Consider the following 18,445-nt stretch of genomic DNA (forward strand, 5'->3'; position numbering starts at 1 on the left):
TAACTGGATTGCTTTTTTCCACTCCAGTGCATTCCCTTCACTTCCTTATCGACCCCTGTAACAGACTCATTATCTTTTTTTTATTTTAATCCTTTAATTTTAAAAGAAGTTACAACCCTCTGGATTTGTGTAGGATTGCAGGATTGGGCCCTTTCAAAATTTGACATTGGAGAACTTGAGTGGAGAAGAAATCTCATTTTAAAATGCTTTCAGTTGCCTGATCATTAAACATTTGCTCTTGGGGATAGCACTTACTAACATAAAGTCAGCATAACTGTCTCATAAAAAATATCAAGTTAGTTTGACAAGATCTATTTTCCATAAACCCAAGTTGATTGGCATTAATTAATTTACCCCTTTAATTCTTTATTAATCAAGTCCCATATCATCTGTTCCATTATCTTCTCCAGGATGAATGTCAGGTGGACAGGACTATAATTACCCGGATCATCCCGTTTACCCTTTTTAAAAATTGGCACAACATTAATTTTCTTCCAGTCTTCTGGAAGTTCCCCAGTGTGCTAAGATTTAGTGAAATCAACATTAATAGTCCAGTGAGCTCCTCAGCCAGATCTTTTAAAACTCTTGGGTACAAGTTATCTGGACCTGCTGATTTAAAAATGTGTAACTTTAATAGTTTCTCATTAACATCCTCCTGAGATATTAGTGTAATGGAAAGAAGGTTAACACGATATAATAACACTATAATCTTTTTCCCCCCAAATACAGAACAGAAATATTTATTGAACACTTCTGCCTATTCTACATTATTATTGATAACTTTACCATTTCCATCTGTAGTAGAGCAATACCAGTCAGGATTCTTTTTGTTCCTAATATATTGAAAAAAACACTTTCTTATGATTCTTAACTCTGCTGACCAAAGATTTCTCCTTGTGTCTCTTTGCTTCCCTTATCAATGTTCTATAATTCCTAACTTCTGATTTATATTCATTGCTATCTACTTTCCCGTTCCTCCATGTGTTATATATTATTCTTTTATTTTTATCACTGCCTTCACTTCCCCTCTAAACTATGTCATTTTTTAAATCAGCACAGCCTTCTTCCTCAATTGTGGGATTGTGGCTTTTGGGTCTTAACCACAAGGCCATCCTTCTTCTCTAGCTTTGCTTGTAAGCACTGTGGCTCCAATTCATCACTGTGGTCCCAATTCAGCAAACCACTGCAGCATGTACTTAACTAAAAAATTACATATTAAAATGTCATGGATGAACACAATTTCGTTGGGCAGAGTGGGATACCGTTTTGTTTTTAATAACTTTAAAATATACATAAGGTTGCTTGTATCTTCTTCATCTGCATGTTTAAATTGTATTTTATATTTGCATAATGTGCATTTTTTGGATTGTTTCAGTGAAACAGAAATCTCTGGGCAGAGTGGACCAGTCCCTCAGGTAAAAAACAGTCTGTTTACATTTCTTTAATATTTGAATGCAAATAAAAATGTTCAGTTCAGATTTGTCATCTAAGTTTCAGGGCCTAATGTTGCACTTCACATTGACTGCTTTGGGATTTTTGCCTTGGACACTGATTCTGCAATGCAGATCCCTGCACAGGGCTCAATGCAGGATTAGTCCTTTAGCAAGGAGTTCAGGATTGGGCCTCTAGTGTTCCTGGCATTTTATTTATCCCAGGGTTTCATAGGGGTAAGGATAAAATCAGGGAGAAGAGAGATCAGACTGCTGGAGCCCAGCTAAGGGACACAGGGAAAATAGGAGGTGTGGGGAGTTCTTTAATGGTTTCCTGATTCATCTCTTCCAATTTAAACCATGTACTATAATTTAAGAAACTGGAGCTCAGGTCTATGAAATGAAGTTATACTTAGATCTGAAATGAGAAATGTTCCTTATAATGAGCAATAACTGTAATGTCTGCTTGGACATGGGAGCAATTCTTCATTCCTAGTACACCCAAACCTCCTATTGCAGGAGCTTTGGGGACACAAGAAGTGTAGGATCAGATGTTATGTGTTCCCTGGCATTTGGACAAAGAAGCTTAGCAGAAAAGGAGATGCTTTCACAGGCAGAGTGTTGAACTGACAGTCAACTCATGGTCCATGCTCCCATGAGATTTTTGCCATTATCTTCAATGAAAGCAGAAGGAGGCCTCACATTTGAGGATGTGAAGGATTTTTACCCCATCACTTATGACAGGGATCTTGTTGTTTTTTACCTTTCTGTGTGAAGTATTGTGCTTGGTGTATTGATTAATTCCAATGGATGGTTTCCTGCAGGCATGGGGGTGAGCACTGGTGGATGTCACCTGTATCCTCAATTTGCATATCTCTGTAGTACAATCAGGTGTAAACAGTGTGCAGGTTAGGAGTTCCCAGTGCCTTCCAGCGATCCTCTCAGATGGGATTGGGGTTTCATTTTGAATAGATTTGGAAAAGTGGAAGTCCTGGGATTTCCCTCAGGAGTAATTAGAGAAATACTTATCTGAATTGGCCTCCCAAAGAGACAGTTCTCTGGCTTTCATCTGTTCATTGGCACTTCTAGGAATATTTAAACAGCAAACACTTGTAAAAAGTCATTCCTAACAAGTAAATAACCAAGTTGTTTTCTATAGTCAGCTAAAGGTCTAATAAATCCGTTGTTAACTAAAATAATCACAGATATCCAGGGGATTGAAGGCCATTAGAAAGCTATAATTTGCATGTGGAGTAGTTTTCAGCAGCAAAATTTAAGTGTAGAGGAGGAAGCTATAAGGGAAATGTATTCTGATTTAAAAGAACAATTAGAATGCTGCCTGTGGTAATGACAGCCAATTACATGGATCATAAGTTTGTGTCCATATCTTGCAAGTTGCTGTGGGTACCATGCTCAGCAGGACTGGCCCCAGAGATCTTTTAACACACCCAAACCACAAATTATTTTTGTCTTCAGTAAATATGAAAATAGTTCCCTTGCTGACACACCTTTTATTTTATTTTCAGTATTACCAAACATCAACGATTATAGCATAGTCCCACTATGAAGTGTAAAAGGGCACAGAATGCCCCCAGACTGCATCTTGTGTACAAAACAAAAAATAACATATAATAAGAGTTACCCCAGCAAAACATCTGTGATTACATATTCAGCACATTATTTTGTCAACAGCACAGCACAAGTATTTGATGGCAGAAGGATATGCTTTGATTTGAGGAAACATTAAGATATAACATCTGAGTTAAATAGGGTGTGATTACTGTTTTGCCACAGTATTTAAATTTCAGAGAAATAAAAATAGAGCCATTTAGATCACTCCTGCCAGTTTTTTACCCCGCCTGTTCTCATTTGGTGGTTTAACAGCAGCTTTGAGGAAAATTAGAGTATTTTTACAATTGATAGTTTTCTTTTTTAGAAAGATTTATAGATTGACCACAAAAACATTTTGAATTTCAAAAGAGAAACATCAGGTACACCAGGGAATGAAAAGACAAACAGGAATTAATCATGCAGAACCTGATTTGAAGTGAATAGAATTAGAATCCATTTTAAAGCCACATTTTAGATTATTCTAACAATTCCATGCCCAAAGCTTCAGATGCATTTTATTACAGTAATCTAGGGTTTACTTCAACACATTTTGCAAATACACTAAAATAAGTGTCTATTCCCTAGTCATCTGTTTTGCTAATTATAATAGTAACAAAAATTTACAATTAATTTCAGTGTATTTTCCCCATGAAAGCTGATTTAGATTATTTTTGTTTCATGCTCCCTGCCTGAAAACAAATGCTATATACTAAAATGAAGTTAGTATTATAGTGAGGACATAAGGGTGCCTTAGTTGGACAAATGGGTATTTGAGTGTATTCAGGAGAATATTGTTTATGTAGAAGGATATTAAATATGCAGAATAGATGGCCGAAGGCCTAAATTACAACCATGGAGACCTTTGAAAGAGTATTTATAGGAGCACACACAGGAAAATAAAACATCGCAGGGTACTGTTTCAGGGCTATGCCTACCCTGTAGCACCCCCTGCTGACCTAGTGTGGCACCGCAGCACTTCCTGCCTCAGTTTCCCTTCTCTCAGGGTCCCTTAAGAACTCTACACAGTATAAAAGTTTGTAAGACAAAATTCCCCTGCTGTGGTTCTACTTCATTAAATATAAATACACTTGAAATAAAGTCTTTTCCTTTGGCTCAGGCCTTGCACAGCTCTTGTCATTGGGACCTGTGGTCTCCGGTAGCTCCTCTCACTTCAAAGAGCTTCTCTCTCTGAGGACCTCCCTACAAATGAGCCCAGATGGCATTTTGTCAGGCCAAGGTGCTTGTTATTCAGTTAACTGCCTAGAAATACTCATTCCCCTTAAAATAGCTTGTCATGGGTAGCCTGGGCCTGGACTCCCTTAATGGGCCCAGCTAACCCTGTGACAGGGACAACACGAAGTTAGGTACATGGGCCCCAGGGGTTCTCACAACAATTTTTTGGGTGGTCTCAGAGTGTGGCCACCAGCAAACACTCTGACAATTTTTCCTAAAATACTTAATTAACTTTAGGAAAAACAAATAAATATGCACATATACATGTCCAAATCATTGTAATTTATGTAGGACCCACATGAGGCTTATGCACCATTTAAGCTCCAGTTCAGCTCTTTGGAACAAATTTTATTTCAAGAATTTAAGTGGGATGTAAGTGGTGTTGTGACCTTGGGTAGACCTCTGCACAGGGGGAATTTTACCTATAGTTCTTTTCATCTTCAGGGGCCTTTACAGATATATTTACACTCATGTCCCTCTTTGGGAAACTGAGGCAAAAAGGTTAAGTGACTTTCACAGAGTGAGCCAGATCTGGAATTAGTACTCAGTTGTTCCCAAATTAGACAGACAATATTGTTTGTTACAGAGTGCTGGGCTGGGACTCCTGAGCCAGCGTTCTGTTACGCCAGCTCCAATTAAGAAAGGTAAATTGGAGCTGGCTAGAGAAACCTGTGCCTGACTGGTGAAGGGGAAACAGCTGCCAGCCTAATTAGCCTGGGGTTATAGACAGGCCCAGAGGAAGGAAGCAAGGGGAAGCTGGAGAGAGGAAGGAGAGTGTTAGTGCTTCTGCGTCCCTCCTGGTTGTAGAGACTGAGACGCTCTTAAGGCTGAAACCTCCAAGCTGTAGACGGTGAGAAGGTGGTGGCATTGAACCTTGCAAATAAACTCCACCAGTGATTGCTGAACCTGAGGGTCTCTGAGTGGTTTTTGGAGCAGAGGCAGGAGCAAAGGGGGCCCTGCTATACCCTGTTACACTGTTCAAACAAATAATGCACCAGATTTTGGAAAACAATCATACTTTTAACCTTTGTTTTGGTAGATTAAAGTTGATAAGGTTAATGTTTTATGACAGTCTCTGATATCCCATGAAATGAGCAATCATAAACCTGTACTGCAGGATAGAGTACAGTGCCATAGTCCCGCAGATAAGTAGCATGCAGAAGTCATAGTCGAGAGTTCTTGTGCATGTGGAGATTAGTCAATCCACATGGTCATGCATCTTAAAAAGCAAAAAGTATAGAGACACTGCAGAAAGAATAGCATAAGATAAATACAATTTACTGGAAAAGTCAGCCATTCCAGAAGTGCTAGTTTGTAATTCAATCAATAAAGACATTGGGAGAAATTCTGCTCTCAATTACACCAGTGTAATTCCATTGAAGCCACTGGCGTGCCTCTCTATTTACACCAGGGTGAATGAGAACAGAATTAGTCTCATGCAGACCACTTTTCTTTCCCTCCTCCTTTTCATCCTGTGGAACGGGTTCTCCATTATATGGAAGAATAAGAGAAATAATGATAGATCCTAATCATGCAGATTCCAGTCTAAATCTGTTCTTAAAGAACAGCGTGCTTAAAGACCCCCTTCTGTTCACTGCAGCTGGCTTACTCCACAGGCCACTCCAAAGTTTCTTCATTCTAAATGAAAAGAAGAACCCAGTAATGTGTATTTCAGTTTGGCCTGTAATTCATTTCTGTTTATGCTCTCAGGTTCTCACATCTGTTTGGTACAATCCTCAGCTCAGCCTAAAATCTCTTCATTTCTGTTCCTAGTGAATGAGGCAGGGCTGGAATTCATGATCCCTGACTCTGAAGGTCAGCCTACTGTCCCTAGGCACGGATGGATATTCTCCTGGGCAGCACTGAAATTTAGTGCTATATGTGTTGCCATTCTTTAGACCTTTTTTTCCCCGGTCATATGACACAATGATGTAAGTTAAGGAAGAATTTATATTGAACTGCCAACAGCAGTGGACAATCTACTGCAGTTCTGAGTAGTAGATGAGACATAGCAACCTTTGGATTTATTGCTTAGCAACCTCAAACACACACCCAGGAGTAAAACTCACAGCCTGGCTCCGCAGCAGGACTGAGAAATCCCTAATTCACTTGTAAGTTTTCTAATGGCTAGGAACTGATGGGTGTATATTAAATTCTCATTCATCTGTAATGCCTCTCTGAAAGCAGGAGGAGACATTTCTGGATTGATACCTGCCCGGAAGGTAAGAAAAACAGTTCTTCAGTAGAGTTCCAGGAAGCGAAATCACAGTCGTTTTAAAGGTTGATTTTAACCAGGACTTAAAAAAAGAAAAAATACTCCAAATATGTTAGGCACAATCGCATCGATCCTCAAAGGTATGTAGGTGCCTAAATACACTGGAGGATTTGGGCCATTGTGATGAATCAGATAAAACTTCATCTGAAGCTCTTTGGGGAAAGACAATTATTTTTTGAGCAATGGCAGGGCTAAACAAATTCCCAGACTGGCCTCTTCTTTTGAAAGCACTTCAATAACTCAGAAATTCCCCAAATAATCACTTGGAAATTTTTTTACAATAAATAAATAAATCAATCTCTAGTGAAACCTATCTTGATTATGAGCGGATTTTTATCGTAGTGATAATATCCTGAATGCAGAGAGGTAATCAAATTGTACTTGTGTGTTGCTATTGAGCACAAATGTTTGCTACACAGAAAAGGAGCCAGGAAAATGGTATCCTAGTGAAAGGCTTGTCTTGCTTTCACTTTGAACAGTATGAAGAGCCTTTATATCAATTTTTGAGTTTCACTGGTGTTCAAAACTAGCTTGTCTTTGTACATTATGCTCGTTACCACCAGGGAAGATTGTACTTGGGAATAGTCTAAGCATTTGAGAGCTGTGTGAATTATGGGCCAGATTATCTGCTGGTGTAAATCAGCATAGTTGCATCGAAGTCAATGAAGCTATGGTAATTCATATTAACTGAGAATTTGGCCCTGTAACTCTTGACAGATGCAAGGTTTGGAGTATGATCCTGACACTTTGGGGGTGAATGTTGCTAATATTGTAATAATTATTGACTGTTCTCATGTTCCTCCTTCTCCTAGTTTGCTAATGGTTCTGGTTCCCTGTTTCCTCACCGCAGTTTTGGAGTTATACCACTGGCTTAATGGAATAGAGAGTCAAACCCATTGATTATTTGCATTTCTGTAGTGTCTTTCACTCTGTGTAAAGGCACCTTACAAACATGAATTAATCCTAACAATCACCCTGGGAGGTAAATGTGGGATATGTAGGGATCGCATCAGTCGTCACTGAAATGCGGTTACCTCTAGAGTGGAATGCAGCAACTGTTTCAAAGCACAGAAACACTGCACAACACTGTAATGAAATGAAGAAAAATATCATAACCAGTTGAAATTGCAACGGTAGTTTATGTAGGCACAACATAACTACTTCATTTAGAATTTGGCCAGGACATTGGCTTAACCCCCCGATGTCTTACCAATGTTCCAAAGGAGCTTGGTTTTACATGTTACTGAAAGAAACTCACCTAACCAATGGCAATCCAATGGGGTTGACAAGTTCCCTTCTTTCTAACTCCGTGCTCCTTTACAGTTATATCTGCTAACGGGAAAGACCGTTCTCATTTTTATAACCCATTTCTTGGGCCAGGCAAGCAGCCTGACATATAAATCCATCCTCCCCAACCTCCCAGGCAGATAATCACCACCCTGCACAAATGACTAGAGGGTGCCACCAGACCTATCAGAAAGCCGACCCAGAAATTTACCGCTAGGGTTCATCATACCCATTTCAGGCAATATTTGGACTCAAACCCTGGCTAGGAACCAGAAGGTCAACATGCTAGTAATTACACTAGTGTGCCAAGATGGCCGTATATCACTTTTGTGCATTTCCTGAAAAGCTCAACTCTTCAGAGCAGCTACAAGTATTTAGGAATGAAGTGGAAATAGCAAAATATATCAAAAACAGTGCTACTGATATGGCTACTGAAAGGCCATAATCAGCCAGAAACCCCTTTAAAGGATGCCTGTATTCAGGGCGGTGCACGTTCAGGGCACAGTTGCAGCCTTAACTTGGAATTACCTTGCTTTGGTCAAACTGTCTCAGAGACGTTACTGATATTGAGATTATCCTTGCTATTGTTTAGCCCTGGGTTAGGGGTGTTTTGCAGGATGGTGATGGTGTTTTGGTCTCTGAATTGGCTAGTAAAGTCAGATTCTGCCTGCATTCCCTGTGTTCAATTCCCATAGAGGCAGATGAGAGCTGTATGTATGAAGGGTTACAGAAGTAGCTTTCAAACTGTGGCTCATGCACCACCTCAGGACCACACTGTCCTTCCTGGTGCTCCACAGAATGAACATTATGAGAGACCAAGATGAAGGAAGATAGGGTCTCTGAGATTAGGGTCTGTCTACACTTGAAAGTTAACGGGGATTAAGGTGGGATGTAAATTTAAAGCACAATAGCTATTCCTGAATAACTCCATGTGTGAACACTCTGTTAGCTTAACCCACTTGCAAAGTGACCCACAGAATGAAATGCTAGAGAACAACTCAGCCTCAGGATCCAGTTTAATGTCTCATCATCTTCCTAACACAGAGCTCCCTGTCCCATAGCAGGGGTGGCAGATCCCAACCCCATAGAGAAACATTCCACACTGGAAAATGGGCAGAGGACAAACATTTGCAAAAAATGAAGTAAAGTAGGCGTAGTATCTGCCTCACTGCTTCCCAGGGGCATGGGAAACATGGAGACAAAATGGACAGTTCTGAATAGCAGAAAATAGGGTGTTGATGCTACATAGAAAACTCCCAGCCTCAGGCATCTGTTACTACACACATATTACTTCCTGTATCCCATGTCTCATGGGAATTATTAGAAAAGTTGGAAACAAGGAAGGGGAACTGAAGGAAAACATTCAAATTGGGGGAACTGTTGTCTAATGGTTAAAATGGGGGACTGATAGACAGCACGCCTGAGTCTATTCCCAACTCCGCCTTTGACTAGCTGGGTCACCTTGAGCACCCTTCTGTGTGGCTCAGTTCCCCATCCATAAAAGGGAATACAAATATTTAGCTCCAGGATCTCTCGGGGTATTTGTGAGGCATAATTAATTAATTAATTAATAATTAACGCTTGTAAAGCATTTTAAGCTCCTCAGATGAAATGGGCTGTATTTATTTAGGAGTGCAAAGTAACAATTTCTGATTTAGAAAAGGAATGTAAAAGAAACATCTACTGATTGTTTTCTAACTGTATAGATTTGTTTTCCCTTGTATTTTCTATCTATCTAAGACATTTCTGCCATGTCTTTCAGAATTACATGGTGTTGATCTGCTTTTGCATGTACCACAGTGAAATATGGCTGCTGTGCCAGAAGATGAAGGCCAAACTCCTGGACTGAAACTCCCCAAGCTTAGTGTTCAGAGTATGCCCATCAGAGCGAAAAGGAGAAGCCAGGAGAGTGCTACGCTGCCAGGTCTCAGAAAGGATGCTCAATGGAAAGAGACATTCTATGAGAAGGTACAACAGAGAGCGTTGAATCTACAAAGGGAAAAGGTGGAAAAGATTCACGTACGTAAGGCAGAGGAAGAAAAGATAAAAAAGAAAGAACCTCTGGACTGGCTGTCTAAGGAATGGCTGAGTGAAGAGAAGACGACAAGGGACACCAGGGCCTATTTGCTCGACAAACTCCTACCCACATTAGTCCCAGGAGTAGAAAAATTGTTAATGGAAGTGGAAAGAAAGAAGGTGCTTGAAACAGACCAAGATCCACCCAAGTTTGATCCCATTAATTTTCTAGGAGAATATCTGATGAGACATAACCCTCAGTTTGATACATCTGCAAAACTAGATCCCTACAAGAGAGGGATGAAGGCTGTCATGGAGGAGTTGAAAACTCAGGTGCCTGATACAGCACTTAACAGGTGAGTGAGTTTAAACTATGCTTGGTTGTAATATACCCTTCTCATGGTATCTCTGTATTCATTTTAGAAAAAGCAGTACATTCCTTAATTGGATACAGTGACTGTAATCTGGGATGGCAAAAGTGCATCCTCCGGCACCAAATGAATCCCCTGGAGTTCTGTGCCATGGCCAGCAGCTGTCTTCTTCGAGTCTTGGAAGCAAGAGAGATGCCAGCACATGGCAGATATAGCCAATCAATGGCTTATGCAGATTTAAGGCAGTATCCTACCCCCACTGTGTAGGCAGTGCTTGATTTGACACTGTGCGCATGGAATGAGGACACTTTATGACCTTTCTGGACATTTTTAGCACCAATGTTAACAACATAGGCCAGACACTCCTGAGGCCCTTTTCCCCTTATGTCCCTCCAAAGAGAATGAAAACAGGGTTAGCCAAGTTCCTCTGGTGCCCATCCTGAGGATTTCTCTTGACTGGACCAAGGGCAGGGCTGTCTGGGTTCTCCTTGGGATCTCCCACCAGGAAAACGTTTGCTACAATCCTTCTGTAGCTATGTTCATTTCAGATCCGTTCATGTTTAGCCATTGTAGGCTCTCTTTCCGTCAGCACTTCCCTTTGAATCATTATTGCCCATCCTAAATTAGCAGATGAGCTGGTTTTCTCTGCACAGTTTGGTCCAGTGTTATTTAATTCATGTATATTTTTCTACAGCATCTCACATGAGGAGATTATAAAATTCAGTTGCATTAATAAATAATACATTCGTCTTGATTTGTCAATTCAGAAAAATATGCAAGTGAACATCTGTGTTAATGAAAGGCACCAGAGTGGGCAGCAATAATGTCAGAACTACTCATTAACTTCCCGATCACTTTATTCCAGAGTCTGTTTTGGTAGAATAACAGGATTTGTACAGTACTCTCATCTATTTGCATAAAACTGAAGTCAGGTTTGGGTGTCAGGAATTAAGGAAAGAAGATGTTGACATAAAATGTCTCATGTCTAGACTCTAAACTAAGATAATGGAAGTTCCCAGTTATTAAATGAATAAAGGAATATGGTTAAATCTCTCTCTCTCTCTCTCTCTCTCTCGTATTTCTAATGCATATGCTGTTGTAGGTTTCAGAGTAACAGCCGTGTTAGTCTGTATTTGCAAAAAGAAAAGGAGGACTTGTGGCACCTTAGAGACTAACCAATTTATTTGAACATAAGCTTTCGTGAGCTACAGCTCACTTCATCGGATGCATACTGTGGAAACTGCAGAAGACATTATATACACAGAGATCATAAAACAATACCTCCTCCCACCCCACTCTCCTGCTGGTAATAGCTTATCTAAAGTGATCACTCTCCTTACAATGTGTATGATAATCAAGTTGGGCCATTTCCAGCACAAATCCAGGTTTTCTCGCCCTCCGCCCCCCCCCCCCCCAACTCACTCTCCTGCTGGTAATAGCCCATCCAAAGTGACCACTCTCTTTACAATGTGTATGATAATCAAGGTGGGCCATTTCCAGCACAAATCCAGGTTTTCTCACCCCACCCCCTTCCAAAAACCACACACACAAACTCACTCTCCTGCTGGTAATAGTTTATCCAAAGTGACCACTCTCCTTACAATGTGTATGAAAATCAATGTGGGACATTTCCAGCACAAATCCAGGTTTTCTCACCCTCCCACCCCCATATACACACAAACTCACTCTCCTGCTGGTAACAGCCCATCCAAAGCGACCACTCTCCCCACAATGTGCACGATAATCAAGGTGGGCCATTTCCAGCACAAATCCAGGTCTTCTCACCCCACCCCCCCCCACACAAACTCACTCTCCTGCTGGTAATAGCTCATCCAAACTGACCACTCTCCTTACAATGTGTATGATAATCAAGGTGGGCCATTTCCAGCATAAATCCAAGTTTAACCAGAACGTCTGGGGGGGGTAGGAAAAAACAAGGGGAAATAGGCTACCTTGCATAATGACTTAGCCACTCCCAGTCTCTATTTAAGCCTAAATTAATAGTATCCAATTTGCAAATGAATTCCAATTCAGCAGTTTCTCGCTGGAGTCTGGATTTGAAGTTTTTTTGTTGTAAGATAGCGACCTTCATGTCTGTAATTGCGTGACCAGAGAGATTGAAGTGTTCTCTGACTGGTTTATGAATGTTATAATTCTTGACATCTGATTTGTGTCCATTTATTCTTTTACATAGAGACTGTCCAGTTTGACCAATGTACATGGCAGAGGGGCATTGCTGGCACATGATGGCATATATCACACTGGTGGATGTGCAGGTGAACAAACCTCTGATAGTGTGGCTGATGTGATTAGGCCCTGTGATGGTGTCCCCTGAATAGATATGTGGACACAGTTGGCAACGGGCTTTATTGCAAGGATAGGTTCCTGGGTTAGTGGTTCTGTTGTGTGGTATGTGGTTGTTGGTGAGTATTTGCTTCAGGTTGGGGGGCTGTCTGTAGGCAAGGACTGGCCTGTCTCCCAAGATAGGTGAGAGTGTTGGGTCACCCTTCAGGATAGGTTGTAGATCCTATATAATGCGTTGGAGAGGTTTTAGTTGGGGGCTGAAGGTGACGGCTAGTGGCGTTCTGTTATTTTCTTTGTTAGGCCTGTCCTGTAGTAGGTGACTTCTGGGAACTCTTCTGGCTCTGTCAGTCTGTTACTTCACTTCAGCAGGTGGATATTGTAGTTGTAAGAATGCTTGATAGAGATCTTGTAGGTGTTTGTCTCTGTCTGAGGGGTTGGAGCAAATGCGGTTGTATCACAGAACTTGGCTGTAGACGATGGATCGTGTGGTGTGGTCAGGGTGAAATCTGGAGCCATGTAGGTAGGAATAGCGGTCAGTAGGTTTCCGGTATAGGGTGGTGTTTATGTGACCATTGTTTATTAGCACTGTAGTGTCCAGGAAGTGGATCTCTTGTGTGGACTGGACCAGGCTGAGGTTGATGGTGGGATGGAAATTGTTGAAATCATGGTGGAATTCCTCAAGGGCTTCTTTTCCTTGGGTCCAGATTATGAAGATGTCATCAATATAGCGCAAGTAGAGTATGGGCATTAGGGGACGAGAGCTGAGGAAGCGTTGTTCTAAATCAGCCATAAAAATGTTGGCATACTGTGGGGCCATGCGGGTACCCACAGCAGTGCCGCTGATCTGAAGGTATACATTGTCCCCAAATGTAAAATAGTTATGGGTAAGGACAAAGTCACAAAGTTCAGCCAGCAGGTTAGCCATGACATTATCGGGAATAGTGTTCTTGACGGCTTGTAGTCCATCTTTGTGTGGAATGTTAGTGTAGAGGGCTTCTACATCCATAGTGGCCAGGATGGTGTTATCAGGAAGATCACCGATGGATTGTAGTTTCCTCAGAAAGTCAGTGGTGTCTCAAAGGTAGCTGGGAGTGCTGGTAGTATAGGGCCTGAGGAGGGAGTCTACATAGCCAGACAATCCTGCTGTCAGGGTGCCAATGCCTGAGATGATGGGGCGTCCAGGATTTCCAGGTTTATGGATCTTGGGTAGCAGACAGAATACCCCAGGTCAGGGCTCCAGGGGTGTGTCTGTGCGGATTTGTTCTTGTGCTTTTTCAGGAAGTTTCTTGAGCAAATGCTGTAGTTGCTTTTGGTAACTCTCAGTGGGATCATAGGGTAATGGCTTGTAGAAAGTGGTGTTGGAGAGCTGCCAAGCAGCCTCTTGTTCATATTCCGACCTATTCATGATGACAACAGCACCTGGGAGTGACAGAGACCGGGAGTGGCTAAGTCATTACGCAAGGTAGCCTATTTCCCCTTGTTTTTTCCTACCCCCCCCCCCCCCAGACGTTCTGGTTAAACTTGGATTTATGCTGGAAATGGCCCACCTTGATTATCATACACATTGTAAGGAGAGTGGTCAGTTTGGATGAGCTATTACCAGCAGGAGAGTGAGTTTGTGTGTGTGGGGGGGGGGGGTGAGAAGACCTGGATTTGTGCTGGAAATGGCCCACCTTGATTATCATACACATTGTAAAGAGAGTGGTCACTTTGGATGGGCTATTACCAGCAGGAGAGTGAGTTGGGGGGTGGGGTGGGGCGGAGGGTGAGAAAACCTGGATTTGTGCTGGAAATGGCTCAACTTGATTATCATACACATTGTAAGGAGAGTGATCACTTTAGATAAGCTATTACCAGCAGGAGAGTGGGGTGGGAGGAGGTATTGTTTCATGGTCTCTGTGTATATAATGTCTTCTGCAGTTTCCACAGTATGCATCCGATGAAGTGAGCTGTAGCTCACGAAAGCTCATGCTCAGATAAATTGGTTAGTCTCTAAGGTGCCACAAGTACTCCTTTTCTTTATGCTGTTGTAGTACTTAGGCACATATATAACCTATACCTGATACAATTAAAGCAGTGATAATTGACTCTTATGAATTGCACTTAACTCTATTTACCTGCCTTTAAATGTAGCTAGACTGGTGATCAGCACATGAGCACTCAGCATTTTGGCTTGCCATTTATTATGAGATTTATGATTTCATGCTTTACCTTTGCTTTGGGCTGGTAATTCCAGTTTAAAATTTGGGAGTTAAGTTCTTAGTTTGACCGATGTGGAAGAGTCCGAGAGCTGATGCTCAGGAAATCTGTATGAGGAGTCACAGCAGTTGGCCTCTCCATGGCTGTCAGTTCCAGGGGATTTACACAGCCATGGCAGTAACAGGTAGTATCATGGGATTTGTGTTTGCATTATTTTAGGATTTCCATATTTGTGTCTGGCAGGATCACAGGATTAGTATGGTGTTCTTAAATCTGGGGTACTTGTGGCACCTTAGAGACTAACCAATTTATCTGAGCATGAGCTTCCGTGAGCGACAGCTCACTTCCTCGGCTGCTACTCTGAAACCTGTCATTAAATCTGGGGACTCCATAGCTGCACTACAAGCTTTTGCTCCCACCATGCTCTGGTGCATAATACTTGCCATGAGTCGCTGGCTTTCCAAGTAGAACAAATTAGGAGACGAATGGCAAGGGGAGCTCAGAATGGCTCATGTAAGCACCCAAAGTTCAGGAGTGAAATCCTGGCCCCATTGAAATCAATGGGAGTTTTGCCATTAAATTCAGAAGGGCCAGGATTTCACCTCAGTTGCTTATCCAAAATTTATCCACCCTAGCTGAACTTTCTCTGGCTTCTTCCATCCCCACCCTAACTGTGACCATGTTGGGAGGCCAGGAGTTCATGAGAGTGGGGTGGGAGAAGTTCCTTTTTATCTGAACCAACTCACACCTGAATTAATGTCTGGTTTTGTTCAAAGGATGCCAATGCATCCAGCTGATTCATGCATCCATATGTGGGAGAACAGGGGCTTCCTTCCTTCCTAAACATGCTTCTTTGTGCAGGGAGTCATCCTAAAGATATCTCTGCTTATCATATGCATTACTAACAAATGTGTTCCCACCATGGTGCATCTACCCAGGACTGTTATAACCAGATGGAAACTTCTGCAGTGGGACAATCTTTGTCCTGCACCCAAGGACAAAAGGAAAACGCATTTACATGCCCTTTCAGGACCACATGGTAATAGCTGGAACAAGCTTCCTAGAGAAACAAAATTGCAGCACACTGCATGTATAGCACATACCGTCCCTTGTGTTTGGCACTGCCCAAATTAATCATCAAAGCAGTCTGGCAACTCTTACATTGGAGTTAATCCTGCTTTGTGTTTGCTAATCATTCCTGAAGAGGGGCTGATAGTTGAAATGTTTCTAAGTTTATTTCCTGTTTTTAAGTTACAGAGAACTTTCTTGATCCATTTAATTTGGCAACTGGTACATCTCTTCTTTGCAGCATTATTAAAGCAGTCCAGAAAAGGGAATTAGGTTTCCCAAGACCCTGCTCCATTGTATCATGGTGTTAGGGGTTGAATCACATCAGAAAGCAGCTGTCTTTCAGTTAGTCCCATAGTTTGGCTTTTTCCTAGCAGTGAACAGGGCAGTTTCCCCATTTATTTTGTGGATTTTTTTAAGCCAAGTGCCGTTTGAATTTAAAGGCCCTTGTCAAGGAATTTTTAATGTAATTTTTCCCCGTTGTCATTTATAAGTTGAGATCTGCAAACTGAAATCTTTTTCCTTGCCTTAATATTTATTTCTTCTTGTATGTACATCTACCTGCCATTTGTTATAGAGTGAAGTCCTGCCCTCACCGAAGTCAATGGCAAAACTCCTGTTGACTTAAACAGGACCAAGGTTTTCCCCATAATGTTGCACTTGAGCAGTGAGCCTTCACACACAGGTTCCATTCTGTAGGGTCAGTAATAACCAAGGTCTGCATGGTCTTGATAAACGTGTACATACTCTAAACCACAGGGCATTACTTACACCGAGCCAAAACTACGTGCTCATCTTGTGGCAGAAATCTGCTCAACGATATTAATTATCCCTATATTCTGCACAGCCTGGTAGTCCTTCCTGCGTCCAATATACTCAGGATTCTCCTAGAACAGGTGTGGAGAAGGCTTCTATTTGCAGTGTTACGGGTTTACAGTGGGACTCAATCCAAGCAGTCTTCCTTCTTTTCATCTCAAAGCGAAAGCAAAAACATTGTTGATAGATCAGCGCAGAAGCTGCATCCACCTTCAGCTGATGTTTGTTATGATTTTATCCATAGATGAGCTAGCCCCAGAATTTCTGGTGTTGCAAAGACTAGATTCAATGCCCCATGTGAGGCTAGATGTGGGAAAGATTTTAGCAGGGATTTTCATTGACACAGTGAAGGCTCCCGGGAAAGCGTAAAGAAAACAGAGACGCATCCTGTCCTTGTTATATTGGTAATTAGAGATGTTAGTACACTTACTGCTATGTAGGCATAAGAAGCCAGAGGCTCAGACCTTTACCTCTTTGCGGTTAACAACTTAGCCACATGTGGCCTGGTCCTGAGAGGTGCTAAGGACCCACAGTTTCCACTCAGCTCTTCAAAATATCTGGCCATTAATTGGGCAGTGCCAGTGGACAGCAAATATTTAAAATCTAAGAGGCCAGGAGAAGTGAGAAATAACTTTTTTGTGGTAGTCGGGCAAGCCCTTTTGTAAATTCCCTAATTTGCTCATTCTGAGGTTGGATCTGATCCACATATCTCACCATTTTATCAAGATTAGAAATAATCCCAAATGAAAACACTGCAGAAGGAAATGAAGGAACAGATCAAGACAAAGACAGCTCTGTGCCATTTGGAGCTGCAGGAATCACCTCCAAGAATCCCGTTAAAAATAGGGCTGTGGAGCCCTGAGGCCCAAGTGAAATCATAAGTGTTGCAGAAGGTCTAAGAGGGTTAAGTTTCACAAGACTCTCTCGCGTGCATCATTCATATGCCTCTCACATACTGGGCAACTGAGTGACTGATGAAGAAGCTTCCATGATAAATGGTCATGACTTAACAGTGACCTAGTGATAAATATTACTGTAGCCAGTGTGTTATTATAATATGTTAAATAGGCCTTATTATTAATTAAAATGTAATTGCTTTATAATTGCAAGCCTTGTTCCTAAACTATAGTGAGAGGTCAGGGATAGTATCAGATTATCATCACACCTTAAGTGAAAAAACAATCTTGGAGAAGAGAGAAATCATCTGGTTAAATTACAGTCCTGGGGCCAGACTTTGCTCTCAGTGACAAGAGACAAACAGGAGTAGCGCCACTTACTCCTGCTAGTTATAGACTGGCATAACTTAGAGCAATATCTGGCTCAGTGAATGCACAGTACATGGGTGAAAGGAACAGTTAGGAGCTCTCAATACAGAGACAAAGACTTTTTAACAATCCATTGAAATGGGAATAAAAAACTCCAGACCCTCTCCCCCCATAATTGAGCTGTTACCCTGTAGCTATAGGCACAATGAGTGCCATTCATGGGGTTGTTTTCCTGAAGACTTTACTTATATTTTACAGAAGAAAAAAAAATCTACACATGATCAGTTTAATAAAATCCTTTTATCCTGGCTACAAAATGGAGGACTGGCAAATGCCCTTCTGATAGGTTAGAGAAGGAAAACAGCTAGAATCCAGAAGAAAGAAAGGCATTTCTGGTCCAGGCTTGCAAACCCTGTGTTCAATAAAAAAAAGAACCATGGTAGGCAAATTATCCCTGTCCTAAAGCAATGAGAATTTTATTGTGCAATAGCACTTTGGAAAATTCATTAAACATAGTTCACTGCCAGTGCAATTCTTACATTAAATGGTACATAGGCTCTGAGACAAATG

The 18,445-nt window shown here is 41.5% G+C and overlaps 1 protein-coding gene across 1 annotated transcript in view; it reads left to right on the plus strand.

The window, feature by feature from the left end:
* The first annotated feature begins 6,432 nt into the window (after positions 1-6,432).
* The window catches only part of EFCAB5 (EF-hand calcium binding domain 5), a 55,971-nt gene continuing 43,958 nt past the window's right edge, over positions 6,433-18,445 (plus strand). Inside the window, exons 1-2 of the mRNA XM_078849292.1 lie at positions 6,433-6,496; positions 9,599-10,208. Coding sequence (XP_078705418.1) covers positions 9,643-10,208 — 566 coding nt within the window. The 5' untranslated portion in view covers positions 6,433-6,496; positions 9,599-9,642. The remainder of the gene's footprint in view (positions 6,497-9,598; positions 10,209-18,445) is intronic.

This window comes from Lepidochelys kempii, chromosome 17 (assembly GCF_965140285.1).
Source record: "Lepidochelys kempii isolate rLepKem1 chromosome 17, rLepKem1.hap1, whole genome shotgun sequence".
Classification (NCBI taxonomy): Eukaryota; Metazoa; Chordata; order Testudines; family Cheloniidae; genus Lepidochelys; species Lepidochelys kempii.